Here is a 13,489-nt window from a genome sequence, read left to right as displayed (position 1 = left end):
CTTCCATTTATTTTATAGTTGGAGAAACTGAGGTCCGGAAAGGGGAAGGGACTTACCCAGGCATAAGTTAAAAAAAAAATTAATGACTCATGGTTATCATGATTGCAAATAATTCCTCAATCTAACGGTCTTTTGCTTTCACCATAATATTAATGGGCCATTCTTCTTAAAAGAATGACTCACCAAGAGCAGGGCAGACTGACCAGCAGCTTTCAGGACTGCAGTGAAGCCTTCCCACTCCAACCACAGCCAGTTTATAACCAGTCTGTGCTACATACCACTCAAGAGGAGTCCTGCCCCATCAGGATAGGATAAGTGAGTACAGCCACCTGGCACTGCCCTCTAACCTGCCATCACTGGGGGGTCTGCTGCCTTATCTGGGAAACCATCCTCTTCTCCTTCCTTCTCCATAGCCAGCCTGGAAAACTCAGGTTAAAGGGGATGACCCTAGAGATGAAACAAGGAAAAGGAGCTAATTTGGAACACAAGCATCCTGAATCCTGGCCCCTTATGAATCCTAGATTGCCAGGCATTCCTTTGAATTTAAAATTGGTTGGGATAGAAAAGAGGAGTCATTTCCTTTTGGAAATACCTTGCCTCTTTGTTCTGCTCTGGTGGCATCAGAGATGGTGAGTTTCGTGAAACATGGGACAGAAGAAAGAGAGAGAGGCCGTGTGTTGCCTGTGAAAAGAGTTCTAACTCCTCTCTAATGATCAGTCAAGGGAAATGCTGGATCTCCTGATTCCCTGACTTGGTTGCTTCTCACCCCCAGGACACACAAAGTACCTAGATCTAAACAGGTAGATCGAGCCTTTCGTTGGGCCCTCCACTCACTTTGGCAGGGAGGATCAGGGAATGATGCAGCCTCAGGCAGGAGCTGAAATTCAGTGCCCTTTGGGCCACTGGTTTAGGTTGGGGTAGATTGCAAGGCAGTGGCCAGGTAAAGTGGGTCAAAAAATTCTTAAGCATGGGAGGAAGGCAGGAAGAAAGGTGGCATTATGATCCAGCAGTACTTAAACTTTCATGTGCGTATAGATTACCTGGGAATCTGCTGAATTGAGATTTTGATTCAGAAGATTTGGAGTGGGGCCTAAGATTCTGTACTTCTAACTATCCCACAGATACTGCTGATGCTGCTGGTCCATCAAGTCTCTTAGAGAACCGGAACCTCAGAGGCCCCTGAGTACTGCAGACCAAGCCATGATTCCAGGAGGTGAATTCTCTCCAGCGGAGCAGACCCTGCATTTTTGGCATTGATCAAGGGTGCTCTCCTTTTGACCAAAGAAAGCTGGAAGGTGGGCAATCAGCAAGGTCCTTCTGATATTCTTGCTCTTTGCTACAGCTGAAAGAGCATTTTTAACTAGACCAAATTATCTAGTTTGGCTGTCCACAGAAATCAAAACCCCAGCTGAAATGTCTTTATTTTGTTGGCGTAGAGATAGCCATGTGCTGTGATTTTAAAGATGTTAAACACTGTCCATGGGCATATTTTATGGAGGAATAAACACACAGCCCAATGAGATGTATAGTGTGGTTTTAATATATGTTCACTTATTTATGGGGAAAATAAACACACAAGCCAATAAGCTGTGTATTATTACTTTAATATATTGAATTTATTTCATACCTATATATTTCATGAGGGAAAATAAACTAATAAGATACATGATATCATTATTAATAACACATCTAATTGTTCTATATTAATTTACTTATGAAAGAAATAAGTGCAATTTAATGTGACATAACATTATTTAATGCAGGAGATGAATTCTATATTAAGACAGTTTAAGGGATTAAATTCCAGAGGAATAAGATGTGTGTGCTTCCCACACTGAGGGACCAGGTTAAAAAAATATGCAAGGGCCTGTCTAGTCCTATATGTCACGACCTATGTTGGCTCCTGGCTTTTCCTGACAGTTGTTGCCTCTCGGTGCCTGGTACTCCAAGTCCCCGTCCTGCTGGTTCAGGGGAAAGTCTGGGAGGCCTGGGAAATAAACTGCTTTTCAAGAACGGCAGCATCTGCTGGGGAGGTAGCCCTGCGGTGTCTGTTTCTGAGCCCGAGAAATATTAAATAAACCTAAGGAGGATGGATGGCTTTCCAGGGCCCTTTAAATCTCCCCGTTCCCCGGAACAAACCAGGAGGCAGATGGGGCGATCGATCCTTGCTTCCCGCTTACCGGGTTTGCAAGAAGCCTGGCAAGGTGCGGTGGGGGGTAGGCGATCGTGTTGAGATGGCAAATGAACTTGTGGGCAAAGACAGGTACGTCTGCACTTGGAGAAAGCTCTGGCCGGGCATCAAATCCCAGAGCGAAGGATCAAAAGTCAGATTCGGCTACGCAGAACCGGGCCAACAAGATCCGTCGTTCGCCCCCTCCCACTCCCACCCCCTCGCGGACTCTCCGTCCATCTCGCGTCCTTAGCATCCGTTGGGTTCATTTTTTTAAACAATACAAAAACCAAAAGGAGGCTCCCTGGCTTCTTTTCTTCACTGGCATCTGGACGATCCGGACAGGCAAAGGTGGGTGCGGGGACGGTCCCCGGGGCTGGCCCCGCGCATCCCGAGGCGGCTGTCATGGCGGCCACAATCTCTTCCCTCGCCCTCCCTGCCGCCCAGCCCCAGCGCCATTTTGAGCATCTTCCTTGCTTTCCTGTCTCCCTCCCGCGTTCCTCGCTCCTCCTTCGCTGCCTGCAGGCCAAGCACCTCGCAACGCAGCCCGGGCTTCCCGGGGCTTGTCGCCCGGCAGCTCTTCGGACGCTCCTCCCAACTCCAGGTGCCTTAGGGTGACTGAGGGGCCCGAAGAGCATTGGTGCCCGGCCCCCGCTACATTTTCCACCCGGTCTCCTTTCTTGTCCACTTGGAGGTCAGTTACCATCCCTGGGCACAGGCCCTGCTTCCCAAGAAAACTCCCGACCGCACTCCACTACTTGGCCCTGCCCACGACCCCAGGAGTCGGGTCCCCAGGCGTCCTGGAAAAAGCTCCTCCACCCCGCTTGGGGCAGAGGCGAGAAGCCTAGGAAACCCTAGGACCCCTCCCAATCTAGCTGAACCTCTGCGCCTCCCACCACGACGCCGAAGCCTCTTCTCTTGGCACCCACTTCAGTCGGCAGCGCACCCTCTCCCCCTACCTTTATTTTTAAGCAGAGCCAAAGGCTATCTGTTCCTGGGTGGCAACAAACGCCCACTCTCGTCAGAGCTGCGGGCGGCCAAATAGGACCCCTTTTGTACCATCCGGGCTTAGTCGGCCCAGGGCCAGACAAACCTGGCGCTGGTCCTGAGGGAGTGAGGGCCGGCCTAGGGGGTGCGGGGAGGAAAGGGGCTGGGTCCCAACACAAACACTCGTTTTCGTATCATAAAGACATTTATTTAATCTATGAAAATAATGTACAATAAATACTTTTCCCTTTTCCTATTATTAAAGAATTTTAATAAATAATCTACGATCTAAAACTTAAAAAAAAAAGAGGAAAATAGGTTCCTCTAGTTCCTTTTAAGAAAGCACCCCCCCGCCCCCGCGCCAGAGTTTAATTATTCCTGAGATTTCGTTGGAAGGACTCTACCAAACGGATTTTTTCTGTGTGATTTTTTAAAAGACGCCCGAGTGCCCAATATTTTAAAGAGAGAAGAAAGGAAGTGGATTAAACGGTAATTCAATAATACCTGAATTTTAGCAAAACACATAAAGAAGTCTACACGGCTTGGGGAGGGGATCCTCGGCAGCCGAGGGGGGCGGGGGTCGAGGGCCGGGAGGAGGAAGCGGGTTATTAGGAGAACTGCAGGTCGATGGCACAGAGTGTGCTGGTGAAGAAGTCCAGCTCTTCTTCGGAAAAGGGAACCGGGCTGTCAAGCGAGCCCTGGAGGCTGGGGGAGAGGCCTCCGGACAGCTGGAGACAGGAGTCGGCCGCGAAGAAGCTGAGGTCGGGCAGGAAAGGTGAATCCTGTCGCTCCGAGAAGACGTCTTCTGGCAACGGCTCCGACCCCAGCCCTCCCGCCCCGCGCAGCGCGCCGCCCGGCCTCCGCGCGCCCGCGTCCTCCACGCGAGCTGCCAAAGGCCGGGGTCCCGAGGCGCTAGGAGGCCCCGGCGCGACCTCGGGCGGGTGACAGCAGGCTTCCCGAACCGCCTGCGAGGCGGTGGGGCGGCCCGGGCTGGCCACGGGCTCCTCGGCGGGCTCGCCGGTGTCCTTCGGCGCGCCGGCGCAGGCTGGCTCCCCGTCGGGCGGCTCTCGGTGCTGCGTCTGCCGCTTGTGCTTCATGCGCCTATTCTGGAACCACACTTTGACCTGCCTCTCGGTGAGGTCCAGCAAGGCCGCTATCTCCACGCGGCGCGGCCGGCACAGGTACTTGTTAAAGTGGAATTCCTTCTCCAGCTCCAGCAGCTGCGTGTTGGTGTAAGCAGTGCGCAGCCTGCGCGCCCCGCCGCCCGCGGCCTCCTGCAGTCCCGGCCCATCTGCAGGGAAAGCGGGCTGGGCGTCAACGCTGGCCGTGTCCTTAGCCCAACCTCGACTTGGTTGAAATAAAAACTACCCCATCAGCCCAAAACAATAGCAGCAGCACCCCCGCCCTTACCGCTTACCAAGCGGCTCGCTCCCAAGGCTCTGGCCTTCTTTCCCGTCCCTCTCTCGCCTCCAGACTCGGCCCGGGTCAGGGCAAAGCATTCAGAGAGCCGCCCACGAGCCACGCATGGGGTAGGAAGCTGCTCCCTTTCTCCCCCAGAACCTCAGAACCCCCTCCCAGGTCCTCTGAATGGACCCCTAATTTCGGCGCTTTCCAACTCAGCCTGGGGAGAGGGTTCATAAAGAAAGATTGTTCCTCACCTCCTTTCCTTCCTAGCTCCCTAGGTCTCAAATTCCCCCTCTTCTCCTAGAACTGGGGTAGATGGGACCGAATCTTTTCCTGCCTCCAGATTCGACCCCAGCCAACAACACTCCTCCACACAGATAAAGGTGAAACCTCAATCAAATCCCTTTCTTCTAGCAGAAAAAAAATGCTCTTTCCCAACCAGCTTCCAAAATCTGCTGTAGAAAGAAAGAAAAAAAAAAAAAAGTGCAGGCAGCGGCCAGGCCTGAACCCCAGCGGTCTTTTCTGCTTCCTCGTCCCTGGAATCGACGGGGGCAAGGAACCCCAACAGGCTCGCCTGCTTTTCTACCTCCCCCATCGCTCCTTCTCCCCCTTTCTTTCTAGCTGCCCCTCACCCCATCCCTACCGCGCTTACCGACCTGCGGGCGATCCGACCCCGGAGGCCGGGACGGAGGAGGCGGCCGGGGGAGACGTGGCGGATTGGCTGGGTTTCTTGGCGGATTTCTTCTCTTTCATCCAGGGGAACTCAGGAGCCAGGGGGGCAGCGGGGAACGGCGGCGGCGGCAGAGCGGGCCCATCTTCAGCTCGCTTTTGGCTCCCGGGTCTCTGAAGGGTGGAGGCGCCGGGCTGGAGGCTGGGGAAGGTTTGCTCGAAAGGAGGAGGAGGAGGAATTAATGTCGACTCCTTGATTGATGAAGTTTGAAATGTCTCCAAGACAGCGGGGAAGGAAGTCAGACACTCGGCGAGCGATGGCTGGCTGTTTATAAACCCAATCTCCCTCTCAAATTCAAAATTCATGGCTTTCAATGGTGGGGGAGGGGGCCTGCTGGGGGGGCGTCAGGAGGGAGGATCGGAAGGGACCCCCCCTCCTGCCCCCCCCAGGTCTGTGTGATGGAGCGATTTTGGGAGGGGAAGATTTTGCTTTTTTTTTTTTTTTTAATTTTGGGCCTTTATAATTGTATATTGCTGATAAATACAAGCGTATGGGGACTCTCTCTATTAAACCCAGGACTCCGGCGAAATTGCAGGGAATTCATGGTCACGGGACCGGCCTTGGCCAATCGCTTGTCTGGGCCTGGTGGAAAACAGAGAGCGTTATTTGCTTTAATTGATTCAAAAACTGTAGAGGACCATGACCTGGACACCATGAGCCCCCCAGTCCTACACTCCCTCTCCGCATGACTCACTTTCTCCAGAAAAGCTAAGGGAACCTTTTCCTCATCCCCTTCAGAGGATGGGAGGTTCTGGAATCCCAGGAAACAAGAGAACCTAAGGGAGAAATCGTCCTCTTCTGCAAATATTTTTAATAGAGTAAATTAAAGCTTTCTTTACAAGGCCAGCAGCATTCTCTTCCCCTCCCCTCCCCTCCCCCCAAAAGGAAGCTGAGTGAGGATCTCAATGTGAGAGGAAGAGGTAGTAAAAAGAGGCTTTCGCCTTTGGGAAAGGTCGGTGTTACCGTGCAGCAAGGAAGAGATTTGCAAGCATCAGCAGCGCTATCCCCAACCCACCCCCCAAAACAACAGATAAATCTTGGGAAATTGACAAGCACTCCTAGGCTGACACAGAGGGGTGAGAGAGATAGTGAGGGGCCCTTTTGCACCTCTGGCCTACATAGCTGTGTGGTCTCAGTTGCCTTCTCTGCCCAGCGTTTGCAGCACTACCCCTGCCCCTATGTCTACCTGCCTCCTCACCTGGAGGCATCTGCACTCCTATATGACACCCCCAACAGACAGGGTCTAAGATGCATATGCACCCACCCACTCAAGCCTCAAGCCTGTATCTGCATCTATATCCAGCAACAGGAACAAGAACCAAGGTAGCCACCGATTTAACTTAGAGAACTCTCAAACCTCAGGTCAATGTATGGGGTGGAGGTGGGGCTTTTCCCTCAAGGAATCCCCCTGCCATTTTTGCCATTGTATTAATTAATATCCCTGACAAGGTAGAATTCCCTAAACATGGAGGGGGTGAAAAAATGACTACTGAGACGATATTCCACTTCTGGCCCCTGGGGGAAATTGTTGTTGTTTATTTCTTTTCAGAGGATCAAGATAGTGTGAACTTTAGGGAGTGCTGTAATTTACGGGAGGGAAGGGATACAAGACTCAGGGCCCCAAGCAATCGGTGGGAAACTAGATCTCAAAACAGAAAATGAAAAGTCGATCTGGGGTAAGATTTTTAAATAAGTGGGTCAGAGGGACCGAGAGGAGATGAGGCGATCAATCTTAGCCCCCTGACAGCTCCCTCGGATGGCATCAAAGAATTTGGCTCTTTGGGAAAGCAGAGGGAACAGCCGAAATTCCACATCCCTTTAAAAGGCCTGGGGATGGGGGGTGTTAGCAAAAGAGAAGGGTGATTCTGGGAGAGCAGGGAAACAGATGGGAAATGGGGACAGAGGAAGGGCGCTGGGTTGGGTGGAAAGTTTGTCTGGAGAACTCCCACGGCTCTGGCCTCCCCTCCCCCTCCTTGCTCGCTGCCTCCTAGCAAGAAGGAGAAGGCTGGTTAGCAGAGAAATGGCATCTCGGCCGGGAGCTGGAACTAGAAACTTTCTGTCAATGTAACAGACGCGTGGGTGGTGGTGAGTATTCATCCGCGTGGGTGGTGGGTGAGTAAAAAAAGACAGAGAAATCTGAGGAAAAGGGTGGAGTGGAGGAGAGCCAGGAGGAAAAAAGGGGAGCTGGAGGCGAGGGCTGCAGGGCAGGGGGCGGCAAGCTCTGGAGGGTTCAGATCCAAGAGAGCTGCTCTGAAAAACTGGGCAAACTCGCCAGAGACGGTTAGTTGTGTCCAGCTCAGCTCCAAATAAAGTAATTTTTGCTACTTGGAGGAGGGGATGGGGGTGGGAGTGGGGAGTAGGCAGAGAAGAATCTGAAGAGTAGTTGTCTGGAAGTTGTGCAGTGAGGCCTGAGAGGGTTCTTCCTCCGGCCACCCCCTTGAAAAGCCCTGCAAGTTTTTCACAGCCTCTCCGGCTGCCGGGTTGAGCGCTTCTCTCCGCAACAACTCCGGCTGCCCCTGCAGGAAATACGGCTCTCTCTAACCCTGCTGACAGATTTTATGGCCAGATTAGAGAACAGCAGAACACTTGGGTGTTAAAAGGGACCAAGAGAACCTTCCTTCCCCAAGACACCGCTTCCCTGCCCCCTTGTTGTGCTGTGAATCTTACAGCGCGGATATTTCCCCCTTCACCAGATATTTTCCCCTTCCCCCTGCTTAACTAGGGCCTGAAATCCCTCAGAAGGAAGGGTAGGGGACACCAAGCCAAGGCAGCCCTTATTTTTCTTGTTTGCAATGACAATTTCAAGCCAAGGCTCTGTTTTTCAAACTTGAGCTAAACTCTCTGACTTGGCCTGCCTTCCTCCTGCTAGATAAATAATCTATCCACTCTACCCCCAGAGCCAGACGCGGTGCTTCACCTAGTTACATCATTCAGAAGATGTTACTCAGGGAAGAGGAAGAGAGAGAGAAAGACAGAAAGAAAAACCCTTGAGCGTTATTTGATCCCAATCAAACTTTGCACGCTCTTATGCCTTTAAATTATAGCCTGACCCAATGCTAAATTGCTTGCTGGTTAGGTGAGCCTAGTCCAGTTAAAATCCTACTTGGTGGTTGGGGGGGGAGTGTAGAATTCAGGTTGCTTTTTTATTGTTATTTATTGTTGCATAAAGACTGTAATTACTAACCTTGGACTGCCAGGATGCAACATAAAAATGAAAATCAGCTCTCGCTTTAAGGCTGAGGGCCTGGAACGATTCTCACCGACACGCCCCCCCCCCATCACTATCAACAAATATATGCTCCTAATTAAGCAATGCGGGCGCATCGCTTACAATTAGAATTATGCAACTCTTCAGCAAGCAGCCATCGCCTCTCTTTCAACGAATTAGCTCCGTATTTCAGCCGCCCTGTCTCCTCGCTCTTATCGGCTCCAGCGACGCGGCAGTGACATTTCATCTTTGACAGACTCTCTCTATCCTCGCTCCAATGTGATAAAGTTTTATGGAACCACGACTAAGAAACGAAGTTTTCCCAAGGATCGTGGAAACAGAGCAGCACATTAGCCTGGGGACCATTTTATTTACGCTTGGATCCAACAGCTTCTCCTACCCTCCTCCTCTCCCCTTTTCCTGGCAGTGGAAATCAAACACGCCTCCTCTCCCTCCGCCCTGAGTTTTATTTAGTGATTTAATTTCACTTTAGTTTTAAGGTTTGACCTGAGAAGTCTAGGCCTCAGATTTTTTTTTAGATTAATCATTTTCCTTTGTTTTCATTTTAGACCCAATGGTGGTTGGGCTTCGGGTCACGTGACGACTTCTTTGTCGCTCCGGAAGAGAACTGTGAAGTTTAGGTTGCGTGTAAGAAGCAGTAATGGGCCAGGTTTTTGTTGTTGTCCATAGGGTGGGGTGGGGTGGAGGGGGTGGGGGGGCGGTGAGGAAGTTGTGACCAAAGAAGCAAAAAGACAAAAGACCAATCAATGAGAAAAACTGAGAGGCAAAGAAGCCAAACAGAAAGATGGAGAGGGAGCGCCCAAGTCTCCTGTCCCCCCAAACTTGTTACTTAAATCTTAGCTAAAGAACTTGGCAGAATGTTCCAAGCTTGTGTGAGAAAAACCAAATAAACCTGAGACACAGATGGGGGAGGTAGGGGCCTGAGCAGGGGAATAAAAAGGCCAGGATAGGGTCTTCACCATTCTTCCCTTGGGGGAAATCTGGCAGTCAGCAGCCTGCTGCTCTGCTATCTAAATTGGACCACCAGGACAAGATAAAATTGATAACAGAAAGTTTATTCAAGAATTGTTTGACAGACAACCCTTTTAAGTAAGGAAAAAAGTAACTACAGAAGAACAAAGAAAGTTCCAAGAGGGAATTAACTCTAATTCTACAAATTCAGGACTATACAGTGACAATTAGGAGCTGAGTTCATGCCTTTTAGAACTAATTACAATTGCTCATAAGTACGAGTTTAACATAAATCTACAGCTCTTTTCTAGAGTACAATATAACTAAAATAGCTGGTTTTACATGACAGGGAACACAACATCCTTTATAACAAGTAAATACTAAAAAAAGTACAATTTTTTCCTTTTTCCTCATATAAATACATAATGTAGGGGGATAAATAATACAAAAAAGGAAAATATTTTAACAGGCTATAACCAATAAATATATATGAAAATGTTCACTAGAACACACACTTTTTGAGCAATGCTGGACTCCTGCAGGCCCAGGCATCTCTCACAGTTGTTTTTATATCCATTAAAATGTAAACTCTAAGTGCAACAAAAGTGTCCTGTCCCGGTTGAGCAAGGCACACAGGCCCAGCTGCAGACCCCGCCTGGGACAGACAGTTTGTTAAAATATACCCTGTTTTCACGTTAAGTCAAGAGAGCAACGGAAGAAAAGAAAAGTGTAGAACCTCGTGTCACCGACTGCTTTCTGTGGAGAGAGGGGGATGGACCTGGAGCTGAGATGCGAAGCAGCAGAATGGGCAAACCTTCAGTCCTGACAACTTGCCTGCCCTCACCTCCCAGCTTTGCCATAAAAGAAAAAATATATATATATATTTATAATATAGACAGCTCTGACTTTCAGGATCTCTCACCATCCCTGAGCCCTCTGTAGACTGTAATTGATGGGGGCGGGGTATAGATATTAATGTCCTAGAGCAGGAAAAGTGTGGGACTAGAAATGGAGGGAGTGCCCAATCAACCTCAAATCGATTGACAGAAATTTGAGGATTCAGGGAAGTGGGAGAGGTACGTGCTTTGTGCCCTTGGTTTTGAAATGTGTTTTAATTTTTTTTTTTAAAAGGAGAATTGCCAGGAAAAAAAAAATCAAGATTTGGGGGAATTACCCACATAGATGTAAGGTAAGTTGGTTGGTTGGCTGGTGATGGCCTAGCCATCTTGTCTGTTTTTTAAAATGTGCTTCTCTGTGTTGTTTCCCTATCTCCTCTTTCTCTACCCCACTCTCGAGGGTGAAATTCCAACTGGGTATTGCTGGAGGCCTAGAATTGATAGGGTCATCTCCAATCTGCTGTAGATTCCTTTCCAATGGGTGGGCAGGCGGACTTAACAAGAGCTGCAGGACTTAAAAAAGCAACTTCTCAGGCCAGGAGAATGGGAAGGAACTCCAGGCCCTTTCTTCCCGGGAAGCCTGGCTGCCACCTCCCTGCCTCTCTTTCAGACCTCCAGGCTGTCCCGCAGAACTCCACAGCCCCCGCCCTTCCTGGGTCTCCCCCACCCCAGGACCTGCCCCTCAGCCCTCCCTCTTCCATCACAGGTGTGTTAACTTGGGCGCTTCTTGGATTCTACCCTGAGGAGGAGGCGCATGGTGAGAGGAGAGGTCTGTGTAGGTGGGGTGGGGGTCGCAGGGTCCGTGATGCTGGCTGGGGGCCATAGGAGGCACCCCGTTGTAGTCCAGGTTCCCCGAGGGGTGGTGGGAAAGGTGGTTGAGGCCGTAGAGGGAGGGGCCGGCAGAGGGCGGCAGCGGATCCGCGTAGCCGCCCCCGCCCACGTACACCGGGCTGCCCTGCATGGTGGGCGTCCCGTAGGCGCCCCCGTTGGCTTGGAGGACATGAGGCTCATAATCGGGCGCCGGGGTCGGGGGGTACTTCTGAGGGGCGCCGCAGCCTTTGAGGGGGGGCTGGTAGTTGGAGGGCAGCGCATAGGCATTCTGGTGGGCTTTGCCGAAGGCGGGCGGGGACGGGCTCTCGTAGCTGGGGGTCATGGAATGCAAGGTGTTCATGAAGCCGGCCGTGGACTGCATGGGCTGTGGGGGGCTGCCAGCGGGGGAGGGGCCCCCCGAAGACGAGGCTAGGCCCTTGGCCTTCTGGTCCTTCTTGTACTTCATGCGCCTGTTCTGGAACCAGATCTTGATTTGCCGCTCGCTGAGGTTCAGCAGGTTGGCCATCTCCACGCGGCGCGGCCGGCACAGGTAGCGGTTGAAGTGGAACTCCTTCTCCAGCTCCACCAGCTGCGCGCTAGTGTACGCCGTCCGCGCCCGTTTGGACGCCGCCGAACCCGGGGGGCTCTTGTCCCCTCCCCCGCCGCCGCCCCCGCCACCGCCACTGCCTCCGCCGCCGCCGCCGCCGCAGCCCTCTGCTGGATTCGAGGGGGAGGGGTGGGAAGGGGAGAAAATGAAATAAAAGATAATTACTGAACACGCCGAAATTGAATGCATCGTTTCTTAATAAATCCAGGCCTGGACTCGGAGCACCCGCCGCCCTCCCCTTTGCGTCCCCGCCTCCTCCTCTCCACTGCCCCCCCACCCGCCCGTCGCATTAGCGGACACTCTATAATAGTGGCATTTATTAAGAGACCTGTTCGCCTCTCGCTGCCCCAGCTTATGAAAATTTGATCATGTCACGCAGACAGAGCCGCATGGCCATTTATTTAGGCCTGGATTTTCTCGCGCACACTTCCTCCCCCTTATTCCCAGTTCCAGGTGTGGAAGACACTCCTCCCACCCCCACCCCCACCCCGCCCGGTCCTCTGGACCCGGCAGGTGCCTGAGGAGAATCCTGGGGGGGGGGGGGAGTCTGGACATTCTGGGCAGGGCGCGGAAATGTGGGGCGAAGAGGCTGTAGTGCCTGGAGGCCGGGACCCCGGGCCGCCCGAGCGAGTGATTAATGCCCACAGTAATCATCCTTAATAATAATGAATCGTTGACGACTCTGCGTCTACTGGCAGCGTCTGACTCTGCGGCCTTGCGAACGGCTGAGGCCGAGCACCTGGACTTCTGGACCTCTCAGAAGCTCAGGTGGAGGGGGCTGGAGGGAGAGGGTGTTGGCGGGGTCAGGGGTCATCAGGTGGTGGGGGGTACGGGGAAATGCGCCGCTAACGCCGCCACCTGATATTGTTCCCAGGCCGCCGCCTGGGCGCCTAGGGGCTGGGTGCTAGAATAACAGTGACATTCCTGGCCTGGACAAACGCTGACGACGAGGAAGCCAGAGAGCCGGTACCTGTGCCAGGGGAGATGTTTTTCAGCTTGGACGTTTGCCTCGACTCTTTCATCCAGGGGAATATCTGTTTGGTGAGGGTGGAGTTGGAGCCGGGACCGCACTTGGGGGGGCCGCTTTTGCTGGGGCCGCCCCCGTTACTGCTGTTGCTAGTGGTACTGGTAGGTGCAGCGCTGGGCGGGGGTGAGCCGGGCGGGGCGGGCAGGGGCTCGGGGGCCAGGCCGGGTCTCATGCAGCTGCCGTTGAGCTCCTTGCTCTTGGCGTGCGGGGCGGCGTTGCCCAGGGACTGCAGCGAGCACGCTGAGCGCTGGTAGTCACCCTCCAGGTGCGTGGCGGCCTGTAAGGGGGGTTGAGGGGGACCGTCGTAGCCGAAGCCATTGCTGCCAGGGTACGAGGAGTAGCCTCCGAAGAGTGCGGCCGCAGCGTTGTCGTAGTAGGTGGCTTTCTGCATCGCTGGGCGAGGCCCGGGCGGTGGGTGGCAACTTGCAAGGGCCTGATACCCTCACGACCGGACATTGGCACCCCTGGGGTCACGTGGCTCGTCGGACCCCCCTCCCCTTTCTGCCCCCCTCCTCCCGGGGTCTGTTCGTAGCGGTTGACCTGCGGGGTGAGAGAAGAGACACAGGGGGAGAAGAGGACTGGGACTCGAATCCATCTTAGGAACTGAAAAGGGAACTGACATCAATAGGGTTTTTCTACTCCCCCACCCAACATCTTCACAGCAGATGCTGAGGCCAC

General features: G+C 52.7%; 2 protein-coding genes and 1 long non-coding RNA gene across 3 annotated transcripts; 1 reads left to right on the top strand and 2 right to left on the bottom strand.

Moving 5' to 3' along the window:
- Positions 1–3,462: 3,462 nt before the first annotated feature.
- Positions 3,463–5,596, bottom strand: HOXB2 (homeobox B2). Its single transcript, XM_060133473.1, has 2 exons — positions 5,218–5,596; positions 3,463–4,448 (listed from the first exon to the last, which is right to left on the bottom strand). Exons 1-2 carry the CDS (start codon positions 5,594–5,596, stop codon positions 3,766–3,768), a joined length of 1,062 nt encoding a protein of 353 aa, XP_059989456.1. The 3' UTR covers positions 3,463–3,765.
- A 1,691-nt stretch (positions 5,597–7,287) lies between these two features.
- LOC132510923 (uncharacterized) lies at positions 7,288–11,790 on the top strand. The gene is made up of 4 exons (XR_009537467.1): positions 7,288–7,376; positions 10,603–10,660; positions 11,074–11,124; positions 11,663–11,790. It is a non-coding gene; the product is annotated as an uncharacterized LOC132510923 (long non-coding RNA).
- Positions 10,986–13,225, bottom strand: HOXB3 (homeobox B3). Its single transcript, XM_060133475.1, has 2 exons — positions 12,755–13,225; positions 10,986–11,894 (listed from the first exon to the last, which is right to left on the bottom strand). The coding sequence occupies exons 1-2, from the start codon at positions 13,200–13,202 to the stop codon at positions 11,068–11,070; spliced, it is 1,275 nt and encodes a 424-aa protein (XP_059989458.1). The 5' UTR covers positions 13,203–13,225; the 3' UTR covers positions 10,986–11,067.
- Positions 13,226–13,489: the final 264 nt, after the last annotated feature.

Source organism: Lagenorhynchus albirostris, chromosome 20 (genome assembly GCF_949774975.1).
Source record: "Lagenorhynchus albirostris chromosome 20, mLagAlb1.1, whole genome shotgun sequence".
Classification (NCBI taxonomy): domain Eukaryota; kingdom Metazoa; phylum Chordata; class Mammalia; order Artiodactyla; family Delphinidae; genus Lagenorhynchus; species Lagenorhynchus albirostris.
This window is presented reverse-complemented; position numbering and strand designations above follow the sequence as displayed.